Below are 25646 nucleotides of genomic sequence, written 5' to 3'. Positions count from 1 at the left end.
TGGAGTCGAATCATTATTAACAGTAAATAAAGTATGGAAGCAATTTGTTCTAAGAAGTTTCTCACATTAAAAATAACTGATTTGAAAATTAGCTTTTATAAGAGTTGAGTTACTTATTATTTTCCACAAATATTTCGAATACAAAATGAATTATAAAAAAAATTAAATGTTCTAGTGAAACAAAGGAACTATTTTTTGATATGGTAATGTAACGTAACCTTACTTTTTTCTTATTCATCCGTGAATCTTTCTCCAAATATTTATTAAATTGATATGATATTAACAAGAGAACGCATTTCATAACAATCTTTAACTATTAATATTAATATTTTATATAATGTTTTCAAAAATGAGAATGAGAAAACTTTAAGAGTAATTAAAAATACATTACTTAATTCTTAAGTTTATATGTATCGATTTGTAGCATTGCCTTATATTTTCTTCAACTGTAATATAAATGTGTAATTGTTTTCAAAATTTCCTTAAAATATCCATGATATCCCATTTGTTTTAAAACCAAAAGTTACTAATATATTTTTAATTAATAAAATAGTATAGTGATAAATAATGAGCATATAAGAATAATATTTAAAATCAATTTTAAATATATACTAAGGAAGAGTTTTGTATGGATGTAATATTAATAGTCAAAGAATATCTGACTCATATTTACAAAAAAAAAAAATCTTACTATGTATTCGCGATGGCCCCGGCACCCGCACGGTGAATTCATGGAACGCTGAGAAGTTTCATCTCCTTCCAACTATACACAAAACAAAACTTTTTCTGGCTATAATTGACTATTAAGTTGCAATTTAACATTTTTATTAAAGATAATAATCTCATTTGCAACTAATTAACAAAGTCCTCCGGAGGTCACGTTAAAATAATATTATAAAATATTTACTCCGATTGCAAATCAAAGTGCAAGTGAATAAAAAAACAAATGTCTTGTAACATTGGATATTACCTTTCCTGCTTGCGATTACGCCGGAGTTAATTAAAACACGTGAACACAATTGTGTTGAGTAAAGTGAGCGTTGTTTGCTCTGCTTTATATTCCAACGTAATTTTAGCATATGTTTAACATTTATGAATGAAATTTAGAAGCGTAAAGCTGGAATGTCATTAATGTGTATCATTTTGAGATTACAGTCAAAGGTTAAATAAAACAATACATTTTTTTCGTATAAATTAATTCATTCGTTTATGTATCACAATTAAATAGAATTGTTTTAAAACGACGTTCATTTTGACTTCCATTTTATTTGATTATAAAACATTAACTGTCCAACCATTTTGTGCATGGCTGCTAAATTACATTTTTGACTTAAAGTTAATTTTACATATATATAATACGTAAATAGTTTTTTTTAATATTACTAACAAGAAGTGCTACAGGGTTGTTTTAAGCCTTTTACAAAATTATAATCTAATAATCCTATACCATTTTGTATATATTTTTACTTTACAATTTCAATCAGCCCTAATCTTTTTTTACAAGCCATTTACATCACGTAAAATTATCACATTCCAATAAATAAATTGAGCTTATATTTAGACTATATCAAGAAATATTCTGGTCCGACATATGAACCGCATTTGGGGAAATCTGCCGGAGCCTTAACGAAATCTCTTTGATCTCCGACTTTTAAAACGAAATCCAAGCCTCTAGTCCAATGGGCTGATCTTTCGTCCCTCATCATCCAGTAACCGGGGTTATCCGCCTTGAACCTCAAGGCGGCGACACCGAATTTAGGAATGACTATCGTATCTTTCCTCACGGGGTCATCGAGATTCTTGGAAGGGAACAGCGTACCATCCTGATTCATTTTCATAACAGTTTCTTTTTCCAGTTTCGTCTCCATTTGACGAACACCGGTGACATAGAAACTGTATCCGTGGAGATGGAAAATATGATCTGATTCCCCTCCTGGAATTCAAAATTATTATTTAAAGCAAAATTTTTAATTGATATTAGGAAAGGAAATTTATCAATACACATATGTATTTATATTTTATTAGAAGTTTACAAACAATATAAACATAATTCAATGATATATTCTATATCTTTGAACTCAAGTTTCATATTGAATAAGTCCCAATTATATTGGCAACAAATCATACTGTATACATGTTTTCTGCGGAACCCAAATATCTTTGTTGAATCTAACAATAGACAAATTTTGTTCGTCGAAGCGAACATAATGCCTTGTTACCAAGGTGTCTAATCGCTGTAATGATTAGACATGTTTTATATAAAATTTGCATATCATAGCGTTTTACAATAACAAGAGAAATTCAAACGCCCTGTTACAGAGTAAGGTGGCTTTCTTTATTTAAATCGCTCATACAATACACATTGTATAAGCTATAAATATTCCGAGGTAGTCATCATCTTTTAAATATTCATCGATTTATTATAACAATGTTACCTTTTATCTAACTTTGTATCGCAACAAAAACTTTGTAACCTAAGTACTCATCTATAAAAAACGTAAGATAAATCACAGATATAACTGTGAAGGATTCGTTTTAAATTTCCATTTCTGTACTTTAATGAACTAGAGCTAATATTTTTCTTCGAATATTTAATAATTCGTTACATTTATTTCAAATTCTGAACAATTTAGATATTACTTAAAATATTACAATAATAATGTTTACGGACGACTATAAATACTCATTATGCAAGGCTCTGTTACACGATTATATTATTCAGACTTCAGAGACTTAGAATTCACAGTAAAATTAGTCAACTGTTTATATAACGTCCAGGACACAACTCAGATATTCCTTTTACACAGCAAGTAGGGCAGCTGCGTTCGTATCTCGTTAATAAATCAAGATTCATTCGTTCTTCTGAATGATTTATATCACATGCTTTGTCTGGCTTGAGATACTTTGTTGAGATTTTTAACCAGCCTTGCACTGTCAAACAAAAAAATATCATAATAATATTCCGATGTATAAATTAATATCTCAAATAAGAAATCTCATTATACCTATAAAAATTAATCATAGAACAGCTAACATAAAATCGTGTTTACGTAACATTAAAGTTATATCATCCAAAATATGAATTATCTATTTAATATTGATGCTAAATTTACTCCAAAACTGACCTAGCAGGAACCGGTTTAGCACAAACATTTTACAACATCCGCTATGTTTTTAAAAACCTTGTTAAAATAAACCATATAAACAAATATACTATTTATGAGTTAACTAACTTAATTTTACTCTAATTCATTGCATTATGTCATATTATGACCGCAGATATGTGAAAGATTCTTGATGTTTATTTTTTTTTTTTGAATCACGCTTAAGCGAAAAAATATCATAAATCCAAAAATATTAAGCAACATAGCTAACCTTCATGTTATTCACTTGAAGGTTATTTAGTAATGAGGTATCAAACTCTTAGTTTGAATCGATTTCATCAAATTAATGTACGTTTCGTCTGCTTTGTAAAGAAGGAAAGATTTCTAACATTACTAAAACTGTATACTGCTTCTATAGAAGAGCATATCATTGGCATTAAATTAAACATAAACATTAATACGTATATCTAAGTGTATCGAATTATCTTGTTATAAATAGAAAGCCGCCTCTGGTTTAGACCAAGTGTTGAGTTTCTTTGAAATGTATATTAGATAAATGTTTCCGTCACAGTCTACATTGATCGTATGTCGCTGCGTTCGTAAATTTTAAGTATATTTGTTAATATAGTTAGTTAGTATATTTGTCAATAAGATAATTAATGCAGGAAATAGACGGTACATTGTTATAATTAATAAAGCTGCTTGGATAATTGTTTGCGAATTAAATTATAATAAAATTTGCTTTGAAGTATCCTAAATGTTGTATCAGTAACATCCCTCTTTATAATATTAAATAAAGTTATTCAAGTGCAGAGAATGTATTTAATTTGATAATATTTATACAGACGTGTTTAATACGTAAATATTCAACAAATAATTCTTGTTCCAATAAGATTTTCGTTTGTTTTTCATAATCCCACAACAAACACGACCGACAAACATTTCTGAAATGGCTCGCAAAATGTAGTTCTACATTTTATTTCTATAAATTCTAAGAATACTTTATTCATTCACATTGTTTTCAATGTTTAAATTTGTAAAAATAACTTTGTTTCTCACAATTTATTTCTATTTTATTTATCAATACATTCTTATGTTATTGAGTTTTCATAAAAATATCTTTATACTTCTATGAGATCGTTTACATAAAAATTATCCAAAAGCTGTTTGTTGATTATTACGTAAAAAGAGATGAATTTTCCTGATGTTTGACTTATACATATATTAGTGAATAAGCCTCCAAACATAGGCCTTTTTATAATATGACATAACATATTTAATAAAATGATAGTTTACTTTTAATAGACGTTCCTCATATTTAAACAAGAATTTTACTTACAGATTTCACTACAATTATTATTTAACTTGACGGAACAATAAGTAACAATAAGTAAAAATTAAACTACAACTATTAGTTAGCTTTTTTGAATATTCATGCATTCAGATAACATTATTCTTGCAACGTTATCAAGGACAATGAAATTAATTTACGATTAAAAGAATCCCAATGGTATAATTATCTCCTAACTTCCTCATTGTAATTATGATATCATTAACTATATATACCTTTCGAATTGACCTAGTTAAATATGTCTATCTAGGATCAAGTCCATCAAATCATTCGTAATTCGCCTATGGTATTGTATGTTCCCAGATTACAAAGATCGATACGTATCTATTTTTAGTGTCAGAGATTTATCACTCATTCTTGTACCGATGCTCGCCATTGATTGTTTCATATCCAACAAGGGCAGTCACCTTTTATATTTAAAAATTCTTGCTTGTTAAACACCTTTTCATTCTTTGATATGCTTTTAATCACCTAACAAGCCATAACAAACAGTAATTAGCTTCACTAATACTGTTAAATTAGCCTCAATCAATCAGATCTTATCAAAGTCAAATCCCTTTCACGTTAATACACCTGCGGGTACGTTTTAATTTATACTTGTGCAAGGAGATCTCGAGAGAGTTAAATATTTCGACCACTGACGTGTATAATAACCCATCATTATAAAAATGGTAACATCGATTCGTAAGTGATGCAATGAAAACTAGAACATGAGTTGACTCGTCTTAGTGTTGTTGAAAATATGTACAAATAAGATTCTAAATTAAAACGAAATTTTCGTTAAACAAAGAGAAATTAATGTAAAAAAATTGGACGTAGAAATTTGTAGTAAAAATCTAGTAATTTTATTTATCCGAGCGTTACTTTTAGTTCATTATAGTTACGTTACTACAAATATAAACTTCACAATCATAACTTTCCGGATGTTGCACGTTATCCTTAGAGGATACTCATTGAGATAAATTAAAAAACTGAGTATTGCAATCTATCGTCTCGTACTTTATTTTAACAGAACATAATTATTAAACAAAGAATCTGATATAAATTAAATTCAGTTAACAAGAACTAATTTTTAATTAATTCCTTTGAACTTCTCCTAACATAAGGTGTAATAATACAATCAAAAGAAACAAAATAGCTTCATGAATGCAGCCTCCCGGCGTATCTATCATTACTTTACATTGACTTTCACATGAAGCAATCAAAAATTATACGTATGATAGTGTTGAGATCCAGCCTATCTTGCATTAAATCATACTATTTTGATTAGTAAAATTATTTTTAGTAATCAAATAAAAATGTATAGAAAAAACTTATTTTTTCGGGCGTGTTCGTGTAATGTGGTCATGACATTATAACTTCATATTTAAAATAAAATACACTCATTCCTTGTGTCCGGAAGTCTTTGTAAGAATCTTTTTCGAAGTGATATTAGGTTCACTTTTTCGTATCAATTCGTTTGTGGACTGATGATTTATGGTGTAATTTAAATCAGTTACTATATGAAGAGACTCAGCCATTAATAATAAGCAAAGACACTGAACGATTTTCTCATAAAGTGTGGTATCCAGATAACTTTCAAGTTATTTTCACCTTAAAACCTGTTTGCCTATAATTTTTATTGGACTTCGCTTGACTTCACTGCAGTTTAAAATGTCCGGCTTTTAATTCCCTTTAACATACATATGTAAATATCGTTATACGTATGAACAACAGATACACTTATGTCCACATGTATGTGAGAATGTTTAAATATAAACTACTTATTGGAAAACAATTAAAAAATTACAATATATTTTCTTGGATTTTTTCTTATTGAGCATAATAATATGCAATTGAGAATGTTATTCAAGCAAATGAAATGGGTGTAACAATAGCATACATCTCTATTATAATTAAAAGGATTTTTAAATTAGACGCATTTAAAATAAGAACTTAAAAAAAAAACATTAATAAAATTATTTCAATTCATATTCACCAGTAAGTAAATGTATTGTGAATGCAATATTTAATGTTCACTGATGCAATATTGAAATTTATTCGCAAACATACGAAACAAAAAGGAATAAGAGTGAAAACCGGTAAAACATGCAGATTTTACGTAACCTTTCCAAATTATAAAACGAGGTCGTGCTTTAATAATTACTTTTATATTTTGTGACAAAATTCGTTCAATCGAATAGATATTGAATATATAGATATTGAAGAAATGACCTATTTTTATTTTCCCATTGACTAAAAGTGAATAATTTTTTTTTATTTTAAAACTAAGCCGGAAGTGTACACAATAGTTTCAATATTTCCCATGTGTCATGACTCTCTGAATGTTGACTTAGGCACCTTCCGTCAGCTTAAGTGTTGGAAATAGCTATATTTGATTTAGAAGGAAAGTTTGTGTAAACTTAATAAAGAAACACGTAGGACACAACGAAAGTGCAAACTCATTATGTTAGTATCCTCAAGTATGTACTACAACCTATACGCCCTTTGCAATAGAAATCCTTGATAAAACCTTAGAAACGACAAACAGACTGTAAATCTCTATACATTTATTCAGTATCTGTTACCATAAACCATAACTTAAACGTTAATTACTTAGCCAATTTAGATGAGCCAAATAAGTATCAAATGTATACGTATGTCTACAGTGTGACAGTGTAACCAAGATATCTGATGGTGCGCCGGAACTAATCCCATGGGCACAGAAAACCATCAAGCTTATCTTAAACCGGAGGCTTTATTCATGATTTATTACTTCCATCTTTAAAAACATTTCTTCTCTATAGATAACATTTGTACGCCAGTTTATAATAATACATCAGTTAAATAAGCGGTTGAATAAATTTATACAAAATTTCCCTACGTTCAAATTCAAGTATTTTCATACGAAAAATATTATTTTAAAAGTATAAAGGACATTGTATAAATCAGATCTTTAAGCGTATCTTACCTTGATCAAACATTATTAACTCAACAGTTGAGTGCAAAGGGATGTACTTGACGTGGACGCACTCCCCTCCCTCTCCGGTGTTTTTGGGACACATGGCTTCGGGGGCCACATCGGAACCCTGCGTCAGAAGCGGGGAGGCCGGATACGTGAAACGGTGACCGTCGGTCTGACCCCAACTTTCTATAAACCAATTTATGTATTAAATTATGTAAATAGTATCTCATTTCGTGTTATTCATTCAATTATAAGTTTTAATTGAAAACATTAATATAATATAGAAGTTCATGTATATTCTGAATACGTTTTCAAACATTGTCTTATTTCCCCAAAAAAAAAAAAATTATCGCTTATTTAGACAAGTTTCGATTAGATCAGTCATCCTAAGACGTCCACTAATTAAAAGTATCAGAAAAAAAAATTGTAATAAACAAAGAAACAATAAAACTGACGCCATCTGTTCCAATAATAAGAGTAACCTATTACTTCTTACTAAATTATGTAGGATAAATTATGACCCCGTTTTCAAATTAATCTATCAATCATATTTGAGTAATCAGAGATTAGAAATCCAGGCCCCTTTCAAAATATAACAACTTTATAATCGTTTTTATCAATGGAAATTAGCTGTCTGTTATTACTTATAAGATAAGTAAACAATTAAAAATAAATAAATATCAATCAATAGTATTACATAACCATACCTCTCATTGATACGACTTAATAATCATTTCATAATGTGTTAATTTTATTGTTATTAACAAACTTAATAAGCCACAATAAAAACAATCTTCTTCTAAATGTTTGGAAGAAGGAGTGGAGCAGCTGATTTAAATGTTAAGTAAGATACTAAGAAAAGTAATTTAATGAACCATTTAAAAAAAAAAAACTTTTAAAATTTTTAACTCCTTAACGAGGTACGTAATTGAACAAAATCCAAAATTATCCAAAGCAATTTTAATTAATAAGTGAAAGCCTAAAAAGCTAAAAATATCTTAACCTCAAAGACGAAAGATAAATTTAAGGCGATCATCAGGTATAAATCATTTCATTAAAAGAATGCTGTTAGTAGAAAAAGTATATGCTCTTGTTACGAGCAAGAAGAAACAGCTTAAATTATTGTCATGGAAATTGTTCATTAGTCTAAAAGGTCTGACAACATGTAGGATCAATATACGCAATAAAAAATATATCACATTTACAACCATAGAACCTCTTCAGAAGATAAAATGGGGTGATAAAGATGAGTACTAACTTTTTACAGGAGGCAATAAAATTTACAACTTTGTATTTGATAAAGTGAGACAAATTGTCTTGAAGCACTTCCGAACTTAATAATTTACGTTAAAAAAGTATTCGTACTCTAATATTTTATAAATATTTACAAACACCATTTCCAATATTCATAGATATTATATATATTTTTTAATTCACTAAACATTTGATTGCACTGCATTTTTCCTTTACAAAATAATACATCAACTTTATAATAATAACATCTCAATATGTTCTGAATTCTATCCTTAATTAGAACGGTAATTATTTTCGAAAGTGAGCGTGAGGCAAAAAGCTCAACGTTATTATCTCAACAATCTTTAGTGGAGCAACATATAAAAAAGTTTCTTTGACATAATGGAACCGAATGAAGACGATACAGCAAAACCACTTAAAACATTAAAGAGTTACTTTATATTATACAAAATTAATTAATTTATTTATATAAAAAATTTCAAATATATATAACTATAACACAGAATTAAGTTATATCGTACGGGGTTTACTTAAGTAATTATCCTGTACCATTAGTCGCGGGTAATTAGAGTTTACGACTTGCGATCCGTTAACGAACAAGCAAATGTACAAACAGTACAGTGTGAAAACATAAATACTCTAAGAGTAAGCTGCGTACTAATTATTTTTTAGTAAACACTTTTTTCGTTAATTTACAGCAGTTTTGTAAAACTTCTATATTATGCTTCCGAAAGAAGTGTTACGTGAGTTTTGTATATTTTTTAAGTCTATATGAAATATACTGTTTTCCTTTTTAAAATATTGGATAAAACAACAGAGACAAATTGTTTTCCACATCTGACAGACGCTCGATCTAACGATAATAAATGTGTCCAAACGAATTTTCCCTCTTACATGAAACTAAGTGTTTGAGCTTTCTGATGACTTGTTAGTTACGTGCGAATTTCTAACTAACAAATACGTTCACTATAAATAAATTTTCATTTCCTTAACATTATAAACGAATTTTCATTTCGGTAATATTCCAAATATGTTTATAGATACTATAACGTTTGGAAAGCTATTCATCTGTACGATAAGTCATTTATTTTCAATATTTCTGTCAAAAAATATTGAGTTGTATGCATAAATCGATACACCCAAGGAATCTCAGATTGAAAACAACATATTGTCTTCATTCAGGCGTCGATCGATACGAGGGAGTGAGAGCTAATTGGAAATTGAGGTAATTTAAACTTTATATTAAATAATGTTCCACAAGTTATAATATCTAGCAAAGCTAATTTTAATGATTAAATAAATTTTCAGTCTCAGAACAATATTTTATGAATATTTATGCAAGCAAAGGTAATGAAATTCGAAACACATGAAGACTTAAAATACATTATTATACGAAAGTAGGTGATTACTAATATTTAAGGGTCAACTAGCTCCTATTTAAAACTATATTATTTAGATTTTTACTATACATCTCAATAATAGTTTTATATAGAGATATTTTAGAGGAAGTATTGATCGTATTTGGGCATTATTTTTAGTTAAGTGACGTAAATCCTTAACGTTACCAACGCTGATTGCTTAACCGAGCAAACGGCTTAATGGCCGCCGCGCGGATTCAACTAATACCGCTGATTACAGATTCAAATTACGGCTCAGAAATAAAATGATCTAAGACACGCTAATCGCTGTATGCAGTGAATAATCTAAAGACATATTACAGACATGAATATTGATGACCCAAAATATGTTTGGAACCATTTGTTTGACTTCTAACTGACAATACCCGTTTGTTAATTGTGGTTTTGGTAATCAACATAAAGACTTCATGTACTGAGCATAATCAATCGTGTAGTCCCATCTTTATAGACTGATTTTTTTGTCTTAACATAATTATAACTACACTATTCACACATTTTTGACCGTCGTCAATTTAGTATGACATTCATATGCGAGAGGTGTATCATAATATTCTTAAATAAAGATTAATTGATTATCAAAAGTTAAAATGCCTTCGCCTTAAATGCAAATACATGGTCTTTTTATATTGAATTATAAATATCAATTTGTCTTGTATCATAATATGTTTATTTTTACAAAGCGTTCACATTTACAAGGAGAAATTTTATGTAATAAGCTAAGAGACGATATCGCTACACCGACCGAAGCGAAACACTTAAGCGTGTTTTAAAGTCAATGGACTTAGTACAAAAAGCACCAAAATCTATTGTTACCGGCTCTTGGACAGAGCGTGTAAAATCTGAACATATTTTTTTTTGCATTTAAAAAAAGTAATAGTATTTTATTTATTACTATCGATACGAACTTTATAGTAAAATTAATTAAATGTATAGTCGGCCAATAATTTCATAATTGTACTACTTTCCTCATCAATAGTCCTTCATAGCATTGCAGAATACATATTACAGCTGTCGCTGTAGTAAGGGCATTACAAAATAAAAGTAGGTACAGGTTGGAGGAGGGTAATCAAGTAACATTACTTGCTGTTACGGACGTGATTACGAAGTCTCTTATTATTATGATTATACTTTAAGAATATTGAAAAATATCACATTTTTTGCATCGCAAATCAGTTCAACTTAGACGTTTATCTACTTAAAACAAATATAAATACAATTATAAAAAAAATAAACAACATGAAGAAGGAATTACAAACTATAATTAATGAAAATGGCTTACATATTAACATAATAAATGTAACACGTAATGAAAAAACAATTATTTATGCAACAATGACGTAAGCAACACCTGTCTATTATAATAATAGTTGTATAAACATAGCATGGAACGTATAATATTGCTGGAACTCTAATATCACGGCACTCTGAACGGAGCGCTATTAACAGCACTATGCACACTTTCGTTTTCTTAATATTAACATTTTAGCTATCGAGATAATCTTTCAATAAGACCGCCATATCTTTCGCTGTCACCAATATCATGACATTGGTGGGATTCCCAAATATGGACAGTAAAAATTATTTTTCTCAAAAATTATCATAGATATTTTCATAATGTCTAATCAAAGATGTAATTTTTAATTTCAAACAACCTGTATACAACATTTACAACAGTATGTGTAATAAAGATTTTTACGTTCGATAAAATGATTGGAAACATGATAAACATAACGAAGCACAAATTATGAAACCAAATAATTTGCTCGCCGTGAATTCCAAACCATCGTGTTTTGTTTTTTTTTTTTATTTTTTTTTTTGTATTACCTGTCGTTGAAAGCCACAATAAGGAAAAAGATATTGTTTTATGTAAAAGCATCACTTTAAAAATAAATGTTTTCTTTTAAATTCAACTGCTTGCTAGCTTTTGAAAACGATAAAATTCTTAACTTATTTTGGCTTGAATATATCAATTTAATAAAGCCCAATCATAAATTTTGTGCTCGACAGATCTGGTGCCAGTTTACGTTTTTATGTTTGACATTCCTGTATTTAACTAAATCAATTTAAACCTTGATTCATATTAGAGATATTAGTTGAGTGTTTCATTGTTATGACATTTTTAAACCTCTGACAAAAATATCCATGACCATATAGAAATCACATAATCAAAATAATAGTTCTTAGCCTCTCAGAACACAGCAGAAAACCTTTAAAATTTATACACAATACTTTAAAATACGTCTCATAAAACTTACCGAAACGTCTCGCTGACATTTGCCTCGTTGAGTAATTAAAAGGCACATAAAGAACCTCGTCAACTGGCTCGGCTAATTCCGAAGCAAGCTTCTCAGCTCCATGTATTTCATCCAAGCACAAAACAGTATCACTGACACAATTATCACTAGCCACTGTTGAAAAGATGCGATTTATTGTAGAATCTTCACTACCCTCATTCTTAAGTAAAACCTTATTGTCCTGATTTTTATATATTAATTCAGCTTCACCCTCCAAATTATCCTGACATGATTTATCTGCCACAACTCTGATTTTGTATACGCCAATCGCTTGATTAGCGTCCAGAATGAAATCGGCTCGCTCTCCTCTTCCTAATTCAATTGATGTTACAGTTTCAGTTTGAATTATATGACCATCCAAAGCAACCAGCTTAATAGCATGTTTGTCGATGGAAAAGTTTATCGGACAGCTTTTAAATCCACCGCCGTACGCCAATCTGAATCTATAACGTTTGCCATATTCTACATTAAACTTAAATAATGGCCCGCTCAACGTTTCATTTGTTTTTCCTTTGCCGTTAATGAGTAAAGATTCTGCGTTTGGTATTTTTGATGTGACACCTGCAAGTGGTCCCATAGAGTGACCCCATTCGGCAACAAAAATTGTATGATCTGTTGCATCTACATCGTAGAGACTTGCTAAAGGATCCAGACGTGGTGACTGTCGTACAATAAACGCTCCGGCCAATCCATCAGCGGCATCAGCTGCTGAATGGGCGTGGTACATATGTGTTCCTACAGCAGAGGCTCGAAATTTATACTGGAACGTTGTATAGGCCGGCTGAGGGCACTGTGTTAACATGGGAGCACCATCCATAAAAGGCGTCTCTTTTTGAGGCTGACCTCTCCAATGTATTGATAATGCATGCGCAGGAGCTCGATGTACTACATCAACGACGAGAATGTCGTTCTGACATACATGGAAGGCAGGTGCAGGCAATTCTCTGTTCGCAGAGAGGACACCTCGTTCCCTACCATCAGCTGTGATGCACATCGCCGGACATTCGCTTCCATTTTCCACGCAACTGTTACAAGATCTACAACAATGATATTTATCGTGAATATGACATTGTCTGGAACAAAACAGTGACTTCCTTCATAAGAGATATACTCACTTGCTGAATGTTTTGTATACCTCTATTACGAGTTTTACTCTGCAAATCATAGGCCAGTCGAGCTCGTGACATTCACGATCACAATTTTCGAAATATTCCTCTGTAATAGAAGCATTTTTTAAATATCAACTAGCAACGTAATACGCAAGGAAATATTTAAAAAAATATAGCACTGCATAATATCAAGGAGATTTACATACACCGACCTTACATTAATTTTTTATTTACCATGTTATTAGTCAACAATTTCTTCAATGCATTAAGTTTTAAAAATGTTTATTCAACTCTGCGTTTACTATATGTTATAACCTTTATTTAATTCCTTTTTTTACAATAGACATTTAGTTATTATTACTTCAACCAGTTTATAATAAAAATATTATTGTATTTCCTTCTTACAAAGCCGGGTAACAATAACCTATGCATATTAAAAGTGTAAACATTTTGCAATAAATACTAAATGTTTATATTATTCTAACGAATGTATGCTTATCAATTTGACTACATTTATTTAATTGAAATAAACTTTACAAAGGAATGAGTGCTATGAATCATTATCTGTAGTCATTAAATACTATATTTAAAATATATTATAACACAATATGTAACAATAATATCTCAAACCGGTAGTTTAATTAAAGCTGAATATACCTGGCATAGGTGTGTAGTAAACAACAACAACCACACAAGCTATAATAAAAGTCAGCACTAGTATCCTTTGCAAGGACATAAGCAAGTAATTAGGCTTCCTTATCACATCACTAGGATCCGATTTCTCTTTCACATCCATATTTAATTATTATTTTTATATCACAGATTGAAATGAATTCGATACATTTACGACATTTTATTTTTAATAAGTTTTTTTATTTATTACATACGCGACCACACGAGTCTACCTTCAAGTGGCGACTGGAAGAATGGAAACAGTTCACTGCGTATAATAAAATGCAGCTTCAGCCTTTGACGAGACATGGCTTCAATTCGGAAGTAAATTGCTGAGCCCGAGATTGGACTCTCTCTATATTATGTAACCCTTTTATGTAACTGATATAAAATATTAATGTCGGACTATGAAATATTCTTTGTAGGCCTTCTTTGGACAGTGGGTCGATAATCGATAATTTGCAAAAGTTTATTTTTGTTTTTATTTTTTTACATATCATTCTTGAAACTTACCTTGATTAAAATTTAAATATAATTTACATTAAGAGATGCAAAGTACAAATCTTCAATGACACAAATTCCTATTGGGCATACTAAAATCCACTAGGAAGTGTTCAATGTTTATTCATGGGAAGCGGAATATATTAATGTATTAAAAATTATGTACATTACACAATAGTTTTCTGTAATTTCCAAAAGTTGTACAGTTCCTTTAACCTACATTCTATTTCCATTCTGTACAGTATCGGAAAAAATTAAAATATTTAATGCACGTTACTTTTTGCATCACGTCAACGGTTTCGTAATAAAGATGGCAGTTACTTTGCCTTAGTTTCGTAGTGGTTTCGCCATGTCTGACGATTGCCGTCCTTGGCCCATTCTACATGTTGCCTTATGTAACCAAATGTACTTACAACTATTAATTTTTTTCTATTGAACATAGTAAAGTTATGTTTTGATTGTATTGACTGTATCAGGTACTTTGTAAGAATACTTTATGAGATTTATAACATATTATTCTAATTCCGAAACATCTTTATTGTTCCTCTTATATTATAAGTTGTACAAATATAAACAAATAAACATTCCACTTAAAAGCAAGTTTTTTTTTAATTAAGTCGCTATCATGAAAATGGACACTTAAGTTGTATCTTATTTACAGAGACGAAATAAAGATGTAAGCTTAAAATATATTTCTGAAGTTTTTTTTTATTTGCGGTAAAATATGTTTAAATGTACAGTTTATACACATACTATCAGATACTTTCAATCAGAACTCAACCGCCTTCTTACTACATATAAACTAGCCATTAATTAATGATTGAAGTATAAATAACTATGATTATTTGTTCGCTCTCTTTATGTGCCTACACTTTCAATTTCTAATTCTAAATAAACTCGTGCCTATCGTTTTTTTACAGTACAATAAATTTTATACTTGTTTATTATCATTAAGGGCTTCTAATTTTTTATTCTAACAATGTTTCACAGAAATTACGTTTAAAATTAAAATGTATAAATAACTAGGTACCAGCCCCAGCTTTGGACGGGTTCTTTACAAAAAAATATAAAATAGCCTATTTAATTTTGAGAATTTTTAAACGTATATTGTGATAATTTTCTAATGGTGTTCCCGATTTAAATGATTTAAAAAGTAGTTTACAGATGCTGATGTAGGTTTAAAAACGAACTAATTTATTTTGATAAGACTTAATACCGTATTTATGTAAATAGCTTTCCAATAAACGCTTTAGGAATTTTTAAAAGATGTAAAATGGATGTAGTATGTTATCCTTAAGGTATAGACATATGCCACCGCGCACTTTTCTGTAGACCTATATAAGATATACAATTCCAGCATATATTATTTTGTTATATCTCAAAGACTTTCGGCAGCGTTTTCGTTACAAGCTCGTTAATATACACACAAGTATATACAAACACTAACAAATTATATACTAAAACCTTCCTCAAGAATCACGCTATCAAGTAATGATAACTATTTGATAATCGTGGAAGTAGTTTTTCCGTTTATCGCGAACAGACAGACAGACGTGAGACTTTGTTTCATAATATGTATTGATGAGATAAACCGAATTGATTTTTAATATACCAATTAATAATTCTGACTAATGAGACAAAAAAAAAAAACTTAGGGAGTAGGACTATACTTACACGTAATATACAAATTAAAATTATTAGAAGCCTCGAAAAATTTTAAGAGAGAATAAAATAATGAAAAGTAACTATTGTTTGTTTAATGTGCAACAGCAATTTTTCTTCAGAACCAAATCTAGTTAAAGAAAAAAACACTTTATTCCTGCTATTACTAGCTGACGTTTAATTATAATACGAATTTTAAAAATTTCATTTTAGGATTCAAATCACTACGATCTCTGACGCGGCTTTAAAATATATATTAATGTTTAGACAACTGAAGAGTAATCCGAATTCACGTGTATTTGTGTTGCGTTTTTGTTATTTAATATTCCAACAAATGAAACAATATTTTTAAATTCTTCAAAAGGTATTTGCTACGAGAATATAAAAATACTATATTTAATGTTACATTTTAATTTTGTGTTTATAAAGCTTAAAATTGTGTTAAATCTAACCAACCAAAAAATATCAGTGGACTAGTAATACACAAGTATTCTACATATTCAAAAAAATCCAATAATTTATGTCGTTTTCGTTTATAAACGATATTTAAAAATTAAACTACTTTATGTTACTTTTGAACGTTATCTGCCTAAGTCAATTGCAGTCTGACAAATGACATTCAAAATTGCAGAAAGTTGATGTCTATTTTTGCGGCGGTAAATATTGAGCAAAAAAACCATTCTTTCGTATTGTATCGCGTATTTATTATACAAATAAATTATTAAAAATTTATCACCTTTTTCATCAGAAATAATGGATATAACGAATAAAAACTTTAATCAAGAATTTGATAGCATAATCAAATGTTTGAAAAAGTCTTGTTTCATTGGCTTTGACGCAGAATTTACCGCTATATTATCGGGAGAATGTTTTAAATATAGGTATGACGTGTTAAAAAAATGCTATATACAAAATTCAAAACAAAATGTTACAAACAAATTTATTTATATAACCTTAACAAATATATCAAAAAAACTGCAAATGAATCTTTCCTAATGTTACGCCTTGCATTTTTCAGATTGTTCGATACTAATAAAGAAAGATATGACCGAATGAAGGATGAAGTCTGTAAGATGATAATGAGTCAAGTTGGTCTAACAATGTTTCAGTATGATCGGGATAATGACAGATATATCTCCCATACCTACACATTCCACCTCTGTCCCCAAGTGTTTGGTGATATCAATCAGTCCTTTACATTCCAAGCATCAGCCATTAGATTCCTTTGTCAGCACAATTTTGATTATAACAAGGTAATTAACCATTAAAATAATCATGCCAATAAGACCTTAAATCCATAAGGATTTAAAGTATAAACTTTAAGTGCAAAACTGTATACTTACTTAAATTGTTGTTTGCTGATGTTTCAACATATTAAGAGCTAAAAGGATTCAATTTTTATATTGAGTAACAAAAATGTTATATTGAGATAAAATTTTCACGAGAAACCTCTATAGGTCTATCTCTATAGGTTTATAATCTATATTTAGATTATTTTCCACTTCAATATGTTACGATAATATATATTGATATACCTTAATTAACATATGTAAGTTGTCGCAGATTACGCTAAAATCAGTACATGCCATGGTAACATCAAATATCTACTAATATAAATTTATATGGCTAATATTTTTAACCATAAAAGCTCTTAAGCTCTGGTTTAACCAGTACTAAATGTTAGAACAATATATATATATATTTTTATACCAATTTTTTGTTTATATACCTTCTAGTTTACATATGATGGTCTCCCCTATATGAGTCGATCCGAAGAAGCTCATATAAAGAAACAGCTGAAGGAAAAAACACTTCTTAATAATCTGATACAAGCAATGGAAATGAATGATGAGAGGAAACTTCAAAGCTACTGTTCCGAAGTCGCTAAGTGAGTAGATTTAAAAAAAATAATGAAACAAGACAGAAGTTATATTTATTATTTAAATTTATTATAAGGACATCTATGTATAAGTATCATAAATTTAATTCACTAGCGTCGAACATGTATACTTATTTGGCTTAAGCCAATGTAATCTATCTTATTGGTCTTACCATCATTAGAGCAACCAAACTCCAAAGCCTATGTATATTTATTTAGCTTAGCTTGTTACTCACGGACAAACTTCAGTCTGTTAAAATATTAAATTGTGGATCACAACTTGCAGATGGCTCGTAAATAGTACTGATGACACACTATACCTGGATATTGACAATCCCATCATGAGATACATAGTGCACTGTGAATTGAGGAATCGCTTCCCAGAGGTCCTGACGACTGATAGCTTAGGTAATAGTCATAAGGTAAAATAAATACTGTAGCTAATTTGGTAAAATTCACCCTGAACAATGTTACCTGAATTTTTATAGGGTATCTCAAATTTTGTTTAAAATTTTAGCCGAGTATTTGTTAATCATCTATTTAAAATTTAGAAAATTTATACAGTGATATATTTTAAAACGAGCATGTTGCATATTTGTATGAATAATAATAATTTCAGGTCCTGATATATAGAAATGGTGACGTAGATGGCGCCACCAGCGCTTCTATGTCAACACTAGAAGGAAACCTAATGAGTTACGTCCTAGGTTTCTCACAAATCATAGAGCTTCTAGAGGAATACAAGAAACCAATCATCGGCCACAACATGTTCCTAGACACATTATTACTACACAGCCAATTCATAGGTCCGGTGCCTAAAAGATATTCTGCATTTAAGAAGAATATTAACAACCTATTTCCTAATATATATGACACCAAGTACATCTCACATGAAATGGGCAGGAAGCTGACACTCGATGAAGTATGGAAGTCTAATGCACTGCAAGAGTAAGTGGCATTTTGAAATCTACTGCGAATTATATAAGGTTTGATTTTCTTTACCATATATTTTGTAAATCAATTCCAGTTTATATGAATTCTTCTATGAGGGTAAATGTAAGAAGTTGCAGAAGGGTTTAAGTCAAATAAAACTGAATATTCCATTTGATGTGAAACAATCATATCACGAGGCCGGTTGGGATTCATATTGCTCAGGTAATTATTATAAAACCTTCTTATTTCAAAGGCTTTTATATATGTATATATAAAAATGCTAAATTCAACCTCATATTCTGTAAAAATTTACCAATATTAAAAACAATACCTGTTTTAACTATACATATATATTAAAATAACCAAATTCCTTCCCTCTTTGATGTCTACTAGATTATCTTTATGAATGTAGTATATCTTTTAAGTTATATTTTTTGTGCAGTAAAGTAAAAGTGCATATAACAAGCAGCCATCATGTAAATATGCTTCTTCAAAACTATATAACATAAACCTTTGGATTGTTATTTCCGATTAAAGGTTCAAAAAACTAACACACTATCTACATTTATGAAATACTAATAAATGCGTTCAAAAACTAACTAATATAAAAATATTAACAGTTTGACAGATTTTAATGCTCATGACATTGTTTAAACATCATTCCTCTAAGAAGTTCCAATCCAGGCTCGATCCATGGGTTATGATTGAGCTACTAAAATACTTGGGCCTGTCCAGAACTAGTATCAACTCACTCTTGGAACGTACTTCGAAGGCAGTCCCAGTAGAATGTTTAAAATTGGGTTAGGTTAGGTTATTAGGAGTTTGGACGGTGGAGCTGAGCGTTTAACGCGCGTTAGATAGATAGGCTCCTTAAACCTACACCTGGGTTTCTAGTCCCAGGCACTGTTGAAGCTCCTCTCCCTGCAACGCGATGGACCCAATACCCGCACGGCGAATGCATTGAACGCTAGGAGGTTTCGCCTCATACCATATAATATAAACCCACCATCCTCCTCCAGGTTACTGCTTCATCCGCCTGGGCGAGTGGTCGTCCACAGATCACCGGGGTACAGCTCGCCCAGCATCCCCCAATGAAATAATCTCATCACTCTCATCATACTGCAACAAGGTCAACGTCATACGATCCGCTGTGGCTTATATGGTGAGGATTTTATTATTATTTATTCAAAGATAATATGAACCACAAATTATAAAAAATATATATCGCAATAGGGCAGATTAACAAATTTCTTTAATATTATCTATCGGTTAGACAAATAATTATTTACTTAATATAAGAAGATTTTAATATGATGTACATAGTAAATAGATATATATTGATTTTAATTCAATCCAAAGTATTACTAATCTTATTCTGTTTGATGTATTCCTATGTTATGCATAACGCGTTCTGCGCCGAAGTATGACATGAACAGATGTAATTCTTCTACTTTTTCGTTCAATGTTAGAAAGCAACGTGATCCGTCTTTGAATATATTTCGTACTATAAATTATAACCTTTTACAAGCTTAGATTCGGATAACAAAATATGTCAGCGAATTCCAAAAAATATCCGAATCTAATTACAAGTAGAATGATATTAAGACACATATTAAACTTTTATACTTTCCCAAGCCACAACTATCAGACTTATATATTTCGTTCTGATATTCATAAAACCCAAAAATAATCATACAATGTTTAAACTCATTAAATCTCTCATAAAAGTGAATAAAAAACGTTATTAGCTATTAAAGGTCTTTGAACTTGTCTATTTAAAAGTATCCGAACGCAGAACTATTTTTATTTTATTACATTCTGGACGTCGGTAATTACGTGACGGGGTAATCGCTGGTCATCATTGGAATCCGTTGAAATAGACAGGTTTCTGGCAGACAAATACCCTGCAGATTCTTATGTTACATGTAATAGTTTAGTCTTTCCATAAGTGAAGTCACGGTTTAGAGTTAACAAACTATATCCAGTTAGTTGCTATTAATACATCATGAAAGGCCTCCGTAATTTTTTTGTCATTTCCGTTTTAGAATCTCATTGACGAGGACCCACCAAGCCACAGACCAGAGCTACTTCACATTAGATCTTTGAGGGAACCAGCAATACGTATGAGCCAGGTAACACAATGGATCACCTATATATAAACTCCCGGGAAAGCTCGTGACCTTGAGCAGACAAAATAGTTTTGTTGACACATGACAATGACATCGTAATCATATGAGACAAATCCGAACACTAGACTCTCGGCCGGAATTACTTTCATCAGCGACATTATAGTTGCAACAACTGCCGCATAATCAGTTTTCCATCAGCTTACTCGGAGACCATGTTGTGCTGACGGCACGGCCGAACGCCGGGTCTATTTGGCACCACGCCGGAATATACACTCACGCACACAGTGACACAGTGGCATATACATAGGCAAAAAAACTTTTTAATGGGTACATTTTTACGTACACGCACGCAGGATCGCGCGCTGTGTGCGTGCTCATGCGCGCATACATCTCATTGCTAGTTAAAACAGATTGATAATACCCGAGTGTCACAGTTGCGAACATATTTTAGTTGAAGTTTTTTTTTCTTTAAATAACGCAATTTTTTTTCATTCGAATGCTAAACGTAATTTATTACTCGTCTGCCAAGGTTGATTTAAGGTTACTACATAAATAAATTGGTGGCGATGTCGCAATGTCGTTGGGACGGCTTTGGACGATTATATTTAGTACTTATTATGGCATTGCTTTGATTGCACAGATTATATAATGACGTCCGATTAATGACAATCTGTGGTTGTCAGTATTGAATTAACAGCTGTAGCATATTATTAGTTTGAATTATTTTTTTTGTGTTCAAATATGCTTACGTGTTTCACCGATATTAAAAAATTAAATTATATACAGTACATTAGTTTGTCGTATTGGCAGAAATATTACTGAATTTTTGTTCCTCATAGACAATATCAATTTAATCCCAAAACTATTGTAGCAAATCTTTGATTCTGTAAGGGTTATATACAAAAAGGTCTCTTAATTTTACATCATTCCTCCTTTATAGATGGTAACTCAGAGATAAATTGCATGATTAGAATTTTGCTTAGTCTATTTCAGTTTAGAAGTTCCTAGTTTTCATTTCCTTAATATTCATAAGGAGCGCATACACTCACAGGTGTCGTCTCTACTGTCTGGTTTCGGTGCTTTGGATATAAAGCCTTACGGAGCAAGAACCGCTTTGATAGCGGCTGGAACACATCACACGTGAGTATAAATAAAAAATGATCTATTACACTTAACCTTAATGTAAATGTAAATGAAATATTTCGTTATAGTCAAATAAAGTAAAACCATCTCATTTTTTATGTCAAAAAACGTTAGTTGAACGTCCTTCAGTTGACGTTACAAACGAAAAACCATCGTCTGTAGTTAGTTTTCAAAGAATTATGTTTTTGTAGGGCCCAGCTGTAGATTAAACAGTTTGGCGTATTCGACTATCTGTTCGATACAGCTTAATTTCTACTTAAGTTGTCAACTCGAAACTTCCAACGCGAATCAAAGGCACACCTCGGAGTGTTACGTGATAGCCATATCATTTATCAAATAGATATGTTTTTTTGACAGCCCTATATACAGATTGAAAACAATATTTTTGTCGGATTACTACTATATTTTATTATTTTATTTCACACGGGCAGCCCGTGACCGCGGTTGCTGCAAAGCAACCGAATCGTCGGTCGTATGTAGTTTTTAAAGTAATAAAATACGCATAGTAATCCGAAAAATATTAGTTTCATTTAAATGAATACTCGCGAAAGGCTCAGACCTTACTATATACAGAATGTTCAGAAATCTATATTCCACTACAATATGTGCTATACAATATAATTAACTAAACTAATAACTATTTATATGATAATATAATAACGCTTTAGTTCAAAAAAGGAATAAATCTCTGTAAAGTTCAATATTTACAGTAAAGAGTCCTAATTATACTTAAAATGAATTCCAGTGCCAACAAATTATTACGACACTTCAATCACCACGAGGACTATAGGATCACTCCGTTCAAGCCCTTCCGACACTCACCAACGGGTCGCCTCGCAATTTGGTTAGTCAAACTCATTACTTAATATCCGTAGTTAAAAAAAATATAACTAATATATTATTTTATTCACAGGGGAGGTGCATTAATCACGGGTACCATTGTCATATACTTCATACATAAAAAAGTCAACAAGTAAATATGCCTCGATGGAACGACGATTGTAAATCAAATATAATTTTGTTTCCTCAAGCGTTAAATCATTTAAATGTTTGTAAATTTTTTTGTAAATACATTAAGTGAAGCCTTAGTAATAAGTATACATGGTGTTCAGTGTTATATAGCAATAAATCGTAAACTACCTCCATCGAATTTTCGCTTTTTATTCTCATTCCTTTTGTGATTGGTCGTGATTGAGAAAAATATATGAGTTGCAAGAAGTATCGATTTTTGGTCATACTAATTTATAGCTATTAAAATAATTTAAGGCAAAAAATTAATAAAAACAACAAGTTGCTGATTCTGTGGAACTAAGGGACTAAATTGTCGTATCTTTACGTTTAGATACACCTATATAGGATATATGAAAGATGTCCTTACGTTAAGATACTATAGGATTTTTAAAAAAATACTACTCTTCATCATGAAGACTAACAGAAAATAATATAATGTCACAGTTGTAAGAGCTTTTTGTAATATATTGTCTACACTCGACTCGGGAAGTGCAGAAAATTTTAATACCTTTGATCCGCAGTCATTAACAATGCCGTGATGTAAAAAAAGTATAAAAGTTCTAAATTTTAAAAAAAATTGAGATTTCAACAGAACATTTGAAATCTTGACCTTAAAAACACGATTCCTTATAATCTACTGTTGACAACCGAGCACTTAATGATTATCTAATAGAAAAGATCTTAAACAAGAAATCGTGTTTATGCATAATTAAATTTTGTTTTAAATTAAAAAATATCTATAAATGCCCATAGCAAATACACATATGACCTTCTTTTTTAATCTATGGCTTCATTCGCAATGGAATCGTAAAATATATGTACATGTGACCTTATATATACATCACAGATGCCATCTTATAACTGTAATGACAGTGGTTTTTGAAATAACTTATTAAAAATATATATTTTATAAACGGACAGTCTTATAAGTGTCTTTAAACTTTGTTTTTAACAGAGCGAACACAGTTGCACCAGCTTTATCATTTCCATGAGTTTGCAAGGGCTGTGTACATTTATCTAAGGTGCAATGAAAGCTACGTTGAATTTTCAATTGTAATTGAAGTTTGTGACTTCAAATAAGTATTAAGATAATGTTTAAAAGTAAAAACCGATCCAAAGCTTTCTTGACTTGTCGACGACACCATGATAAACAGAACCGTTCGTTTGGCACCTACAAAATCATTTATAACAAACCAAAAACACAAAGACTTAACTGCAATGATGTGTTAGAAACAGAATTCAGAGTAATAAAGTGGCGTTATTATAATAAAATTTAAATGTGGTCTTTAAAAAAAACTTAATTCGTAAATTTTCAGCAAATAGCTAATCCTAAAATAATTTGGTTAGATAAAAAATGATAATGACGTCAATAAACTTAAACAAACACCATATAGACTAGTTTAAAGTGGTCCACTTTTAATTACAGTAAACAGTGGCCAGACAAAATATTCACTATAGATGCCAGGAATACATATTGTTTATTACGTCTGTCTGATCAAAGGATGTCACACTACTATCCAAGAGATCACAGTTTACACTTAACTATAGTAGTTCGTTTAAACACAAAATTTCCACAAATATACTAAAATTTACTTACCCATGAAGTGAGAATTGAAATTTGATGACTTGTTTTATGTGCAATTCAAAAGCAGTAAATAATATGGTAATCAATTCTTATTCGAAATCCTTATGTCAAAGACTTAAATATTTAAAAAGGCATATAAATTTAAATTTAAAAATAATTTTTTATAGTCGATTTGTGTCAAAAAATATTATATGCGCTTATTTACAAACATTCATCCTTATACTAAACGATTTATCAAGTAATGACAACAACAGATAATAAAAAGAAGCACAGTCAAAATATAAGGGTTCTTGATTTTAAATATAATATAAAAATGAAAATGACAGCAAATTCTCGATATTTCAATTCCACAGTTCCAAACCTTATAGAAACATTGGTAGCATTATATTTTGTGTCGTTGTTGCTTCTAAACGTAATTTCAATTTTCCTTTGATATTTATTTTAAAAACAGGTTTGTAATTACAAACGACATCCTTAATAAATCTAGTATTTGGCGTCTGAATTTCTCCAACGATCGATCACTGTCGATCAACTTTTGTTGAAAAAAGAAAAATTATATAATTCTTGTCTACTTCGTTTGAAAATATCCAATATGAGTCAAAAATATCCAAGATCAATTAAATAGTAACATTACCAAATTTTTTAAAGTTAAACGTT

At 30.3% G+C, this 25646-nt stretch overlaps 2 protein-coding genes across 3 annotated transcripts in view; one reads left to right on the top strand and one right to left on the bottom strand.

Moving 5' to 3' along the window:
* Positions 1 to 1246: 1246 nt before the first annotated feature.
* LOC116767177 (uncharacterized) overlaps positions 1247 to 25646 on the bottom strand; it is a 30346-nt gene continuing 5946 nt past the window's right edge. The window contains exons 1-5 of one of the 2 annotated variants that reach the window (XM_032657367.2): positions 14132 to 14406; positions 13481 to 13580; positions 12327 to 13402; positions 7406 to 7585; positions 1247 to 1933 (exon numbers count right to left, since the gene is read on the bottom strand). In XM_032657367.2, the coding sequence (XP_032513258.2) occupies positions 1563 to 1933; positions 7406 to 7585; positions 12327 to 13402; positions 13481 to 13580; positions 14132 to 14270 (1866 nt within the window). In that variant the 5' untranslated portion in view covers positions 14271 to 14406 and the 3' untranslated portion in view covers positions 1247 to 1562. Of the gene's footprint in view, positions 1934 to 7405; positions 7586 to 12326; positions 13403 to 13480; positions 13581 to 14131; positions 14407 to 25646 lie in introns of those variants that run through there. The other variant, XM_032657368.2, reaches the window with a different exon arrangement.
* Positions 16926 to 23543, top strand: LOC116767178 (pre-piRNA 3'-exonuclease trimmer-like). The gene is made up of 12 exons (XM_032657369.2): positions 16926 to 16965; positions 17058 to 17190; positions 17328 to 17562; positions 18046 to 18197; positions 18475 to 18610; positions 18808 to 19136; positions 19216 to 19343; positions 20141 to 20283; positions 21167 to 21253; positions 22302 to 22390; positions 23139 to 23237; positions 23307 to 23543. The coding sequence occupies exons 2-12, from the start codon at positions 17063 to 17065 to the stop codon at positions 23368 to 23370; spliced, it is 1590 nt and encodes a 529-aa protein (XP_032513260.2). The 5' UTR covers positions 16926 to 16965; positions 17058 to 17062; the 3' UTR covers positions 23371 to 23543.

Source organism: Danaus plexippus (genome assembly GCF_018135715.1).
Source record: "Danaus plexippus chromosome 9 unlocalized genomic scaffold, MEX_DaPlex mxdp_24, whole genome shotgun sequence".
NCBI classification, from domain to species: domain Eukaryota; kingdom Metazoa; phylum Arthropoda; class Insecta; order Lepidoptera; family Nymphalidae; genus Danaus; species Danaus plexippus.
The sequence above is the reverse complement of the archived record's forward strand: the minus strand, read 5'-3'. Positions and strand labels throughout refer to the sequence as shown.

Coding starts and splice junctions, on each gene's coding strand:
- LOC116767178 (XM_032657369.2), top strand. CDS start 17,063: ATGGATATAACGAATAAAAACTTTAATCAAGAATTTGATAGCATAATC. Junction 17,191..17,327: donor GGAGAATGTTTTAAATATAG/GTATGACGTGTT, acceptor TGCATTTTTCAG/ATTGTTCGATACTAATAAAG. Junction 19,137..19,215: donor AAGTCTAATGCACTGCAAGA/GTAAGTGGCATT, acceptor AATCAATTCCAG/TTTATATGAATTCTTCTATG.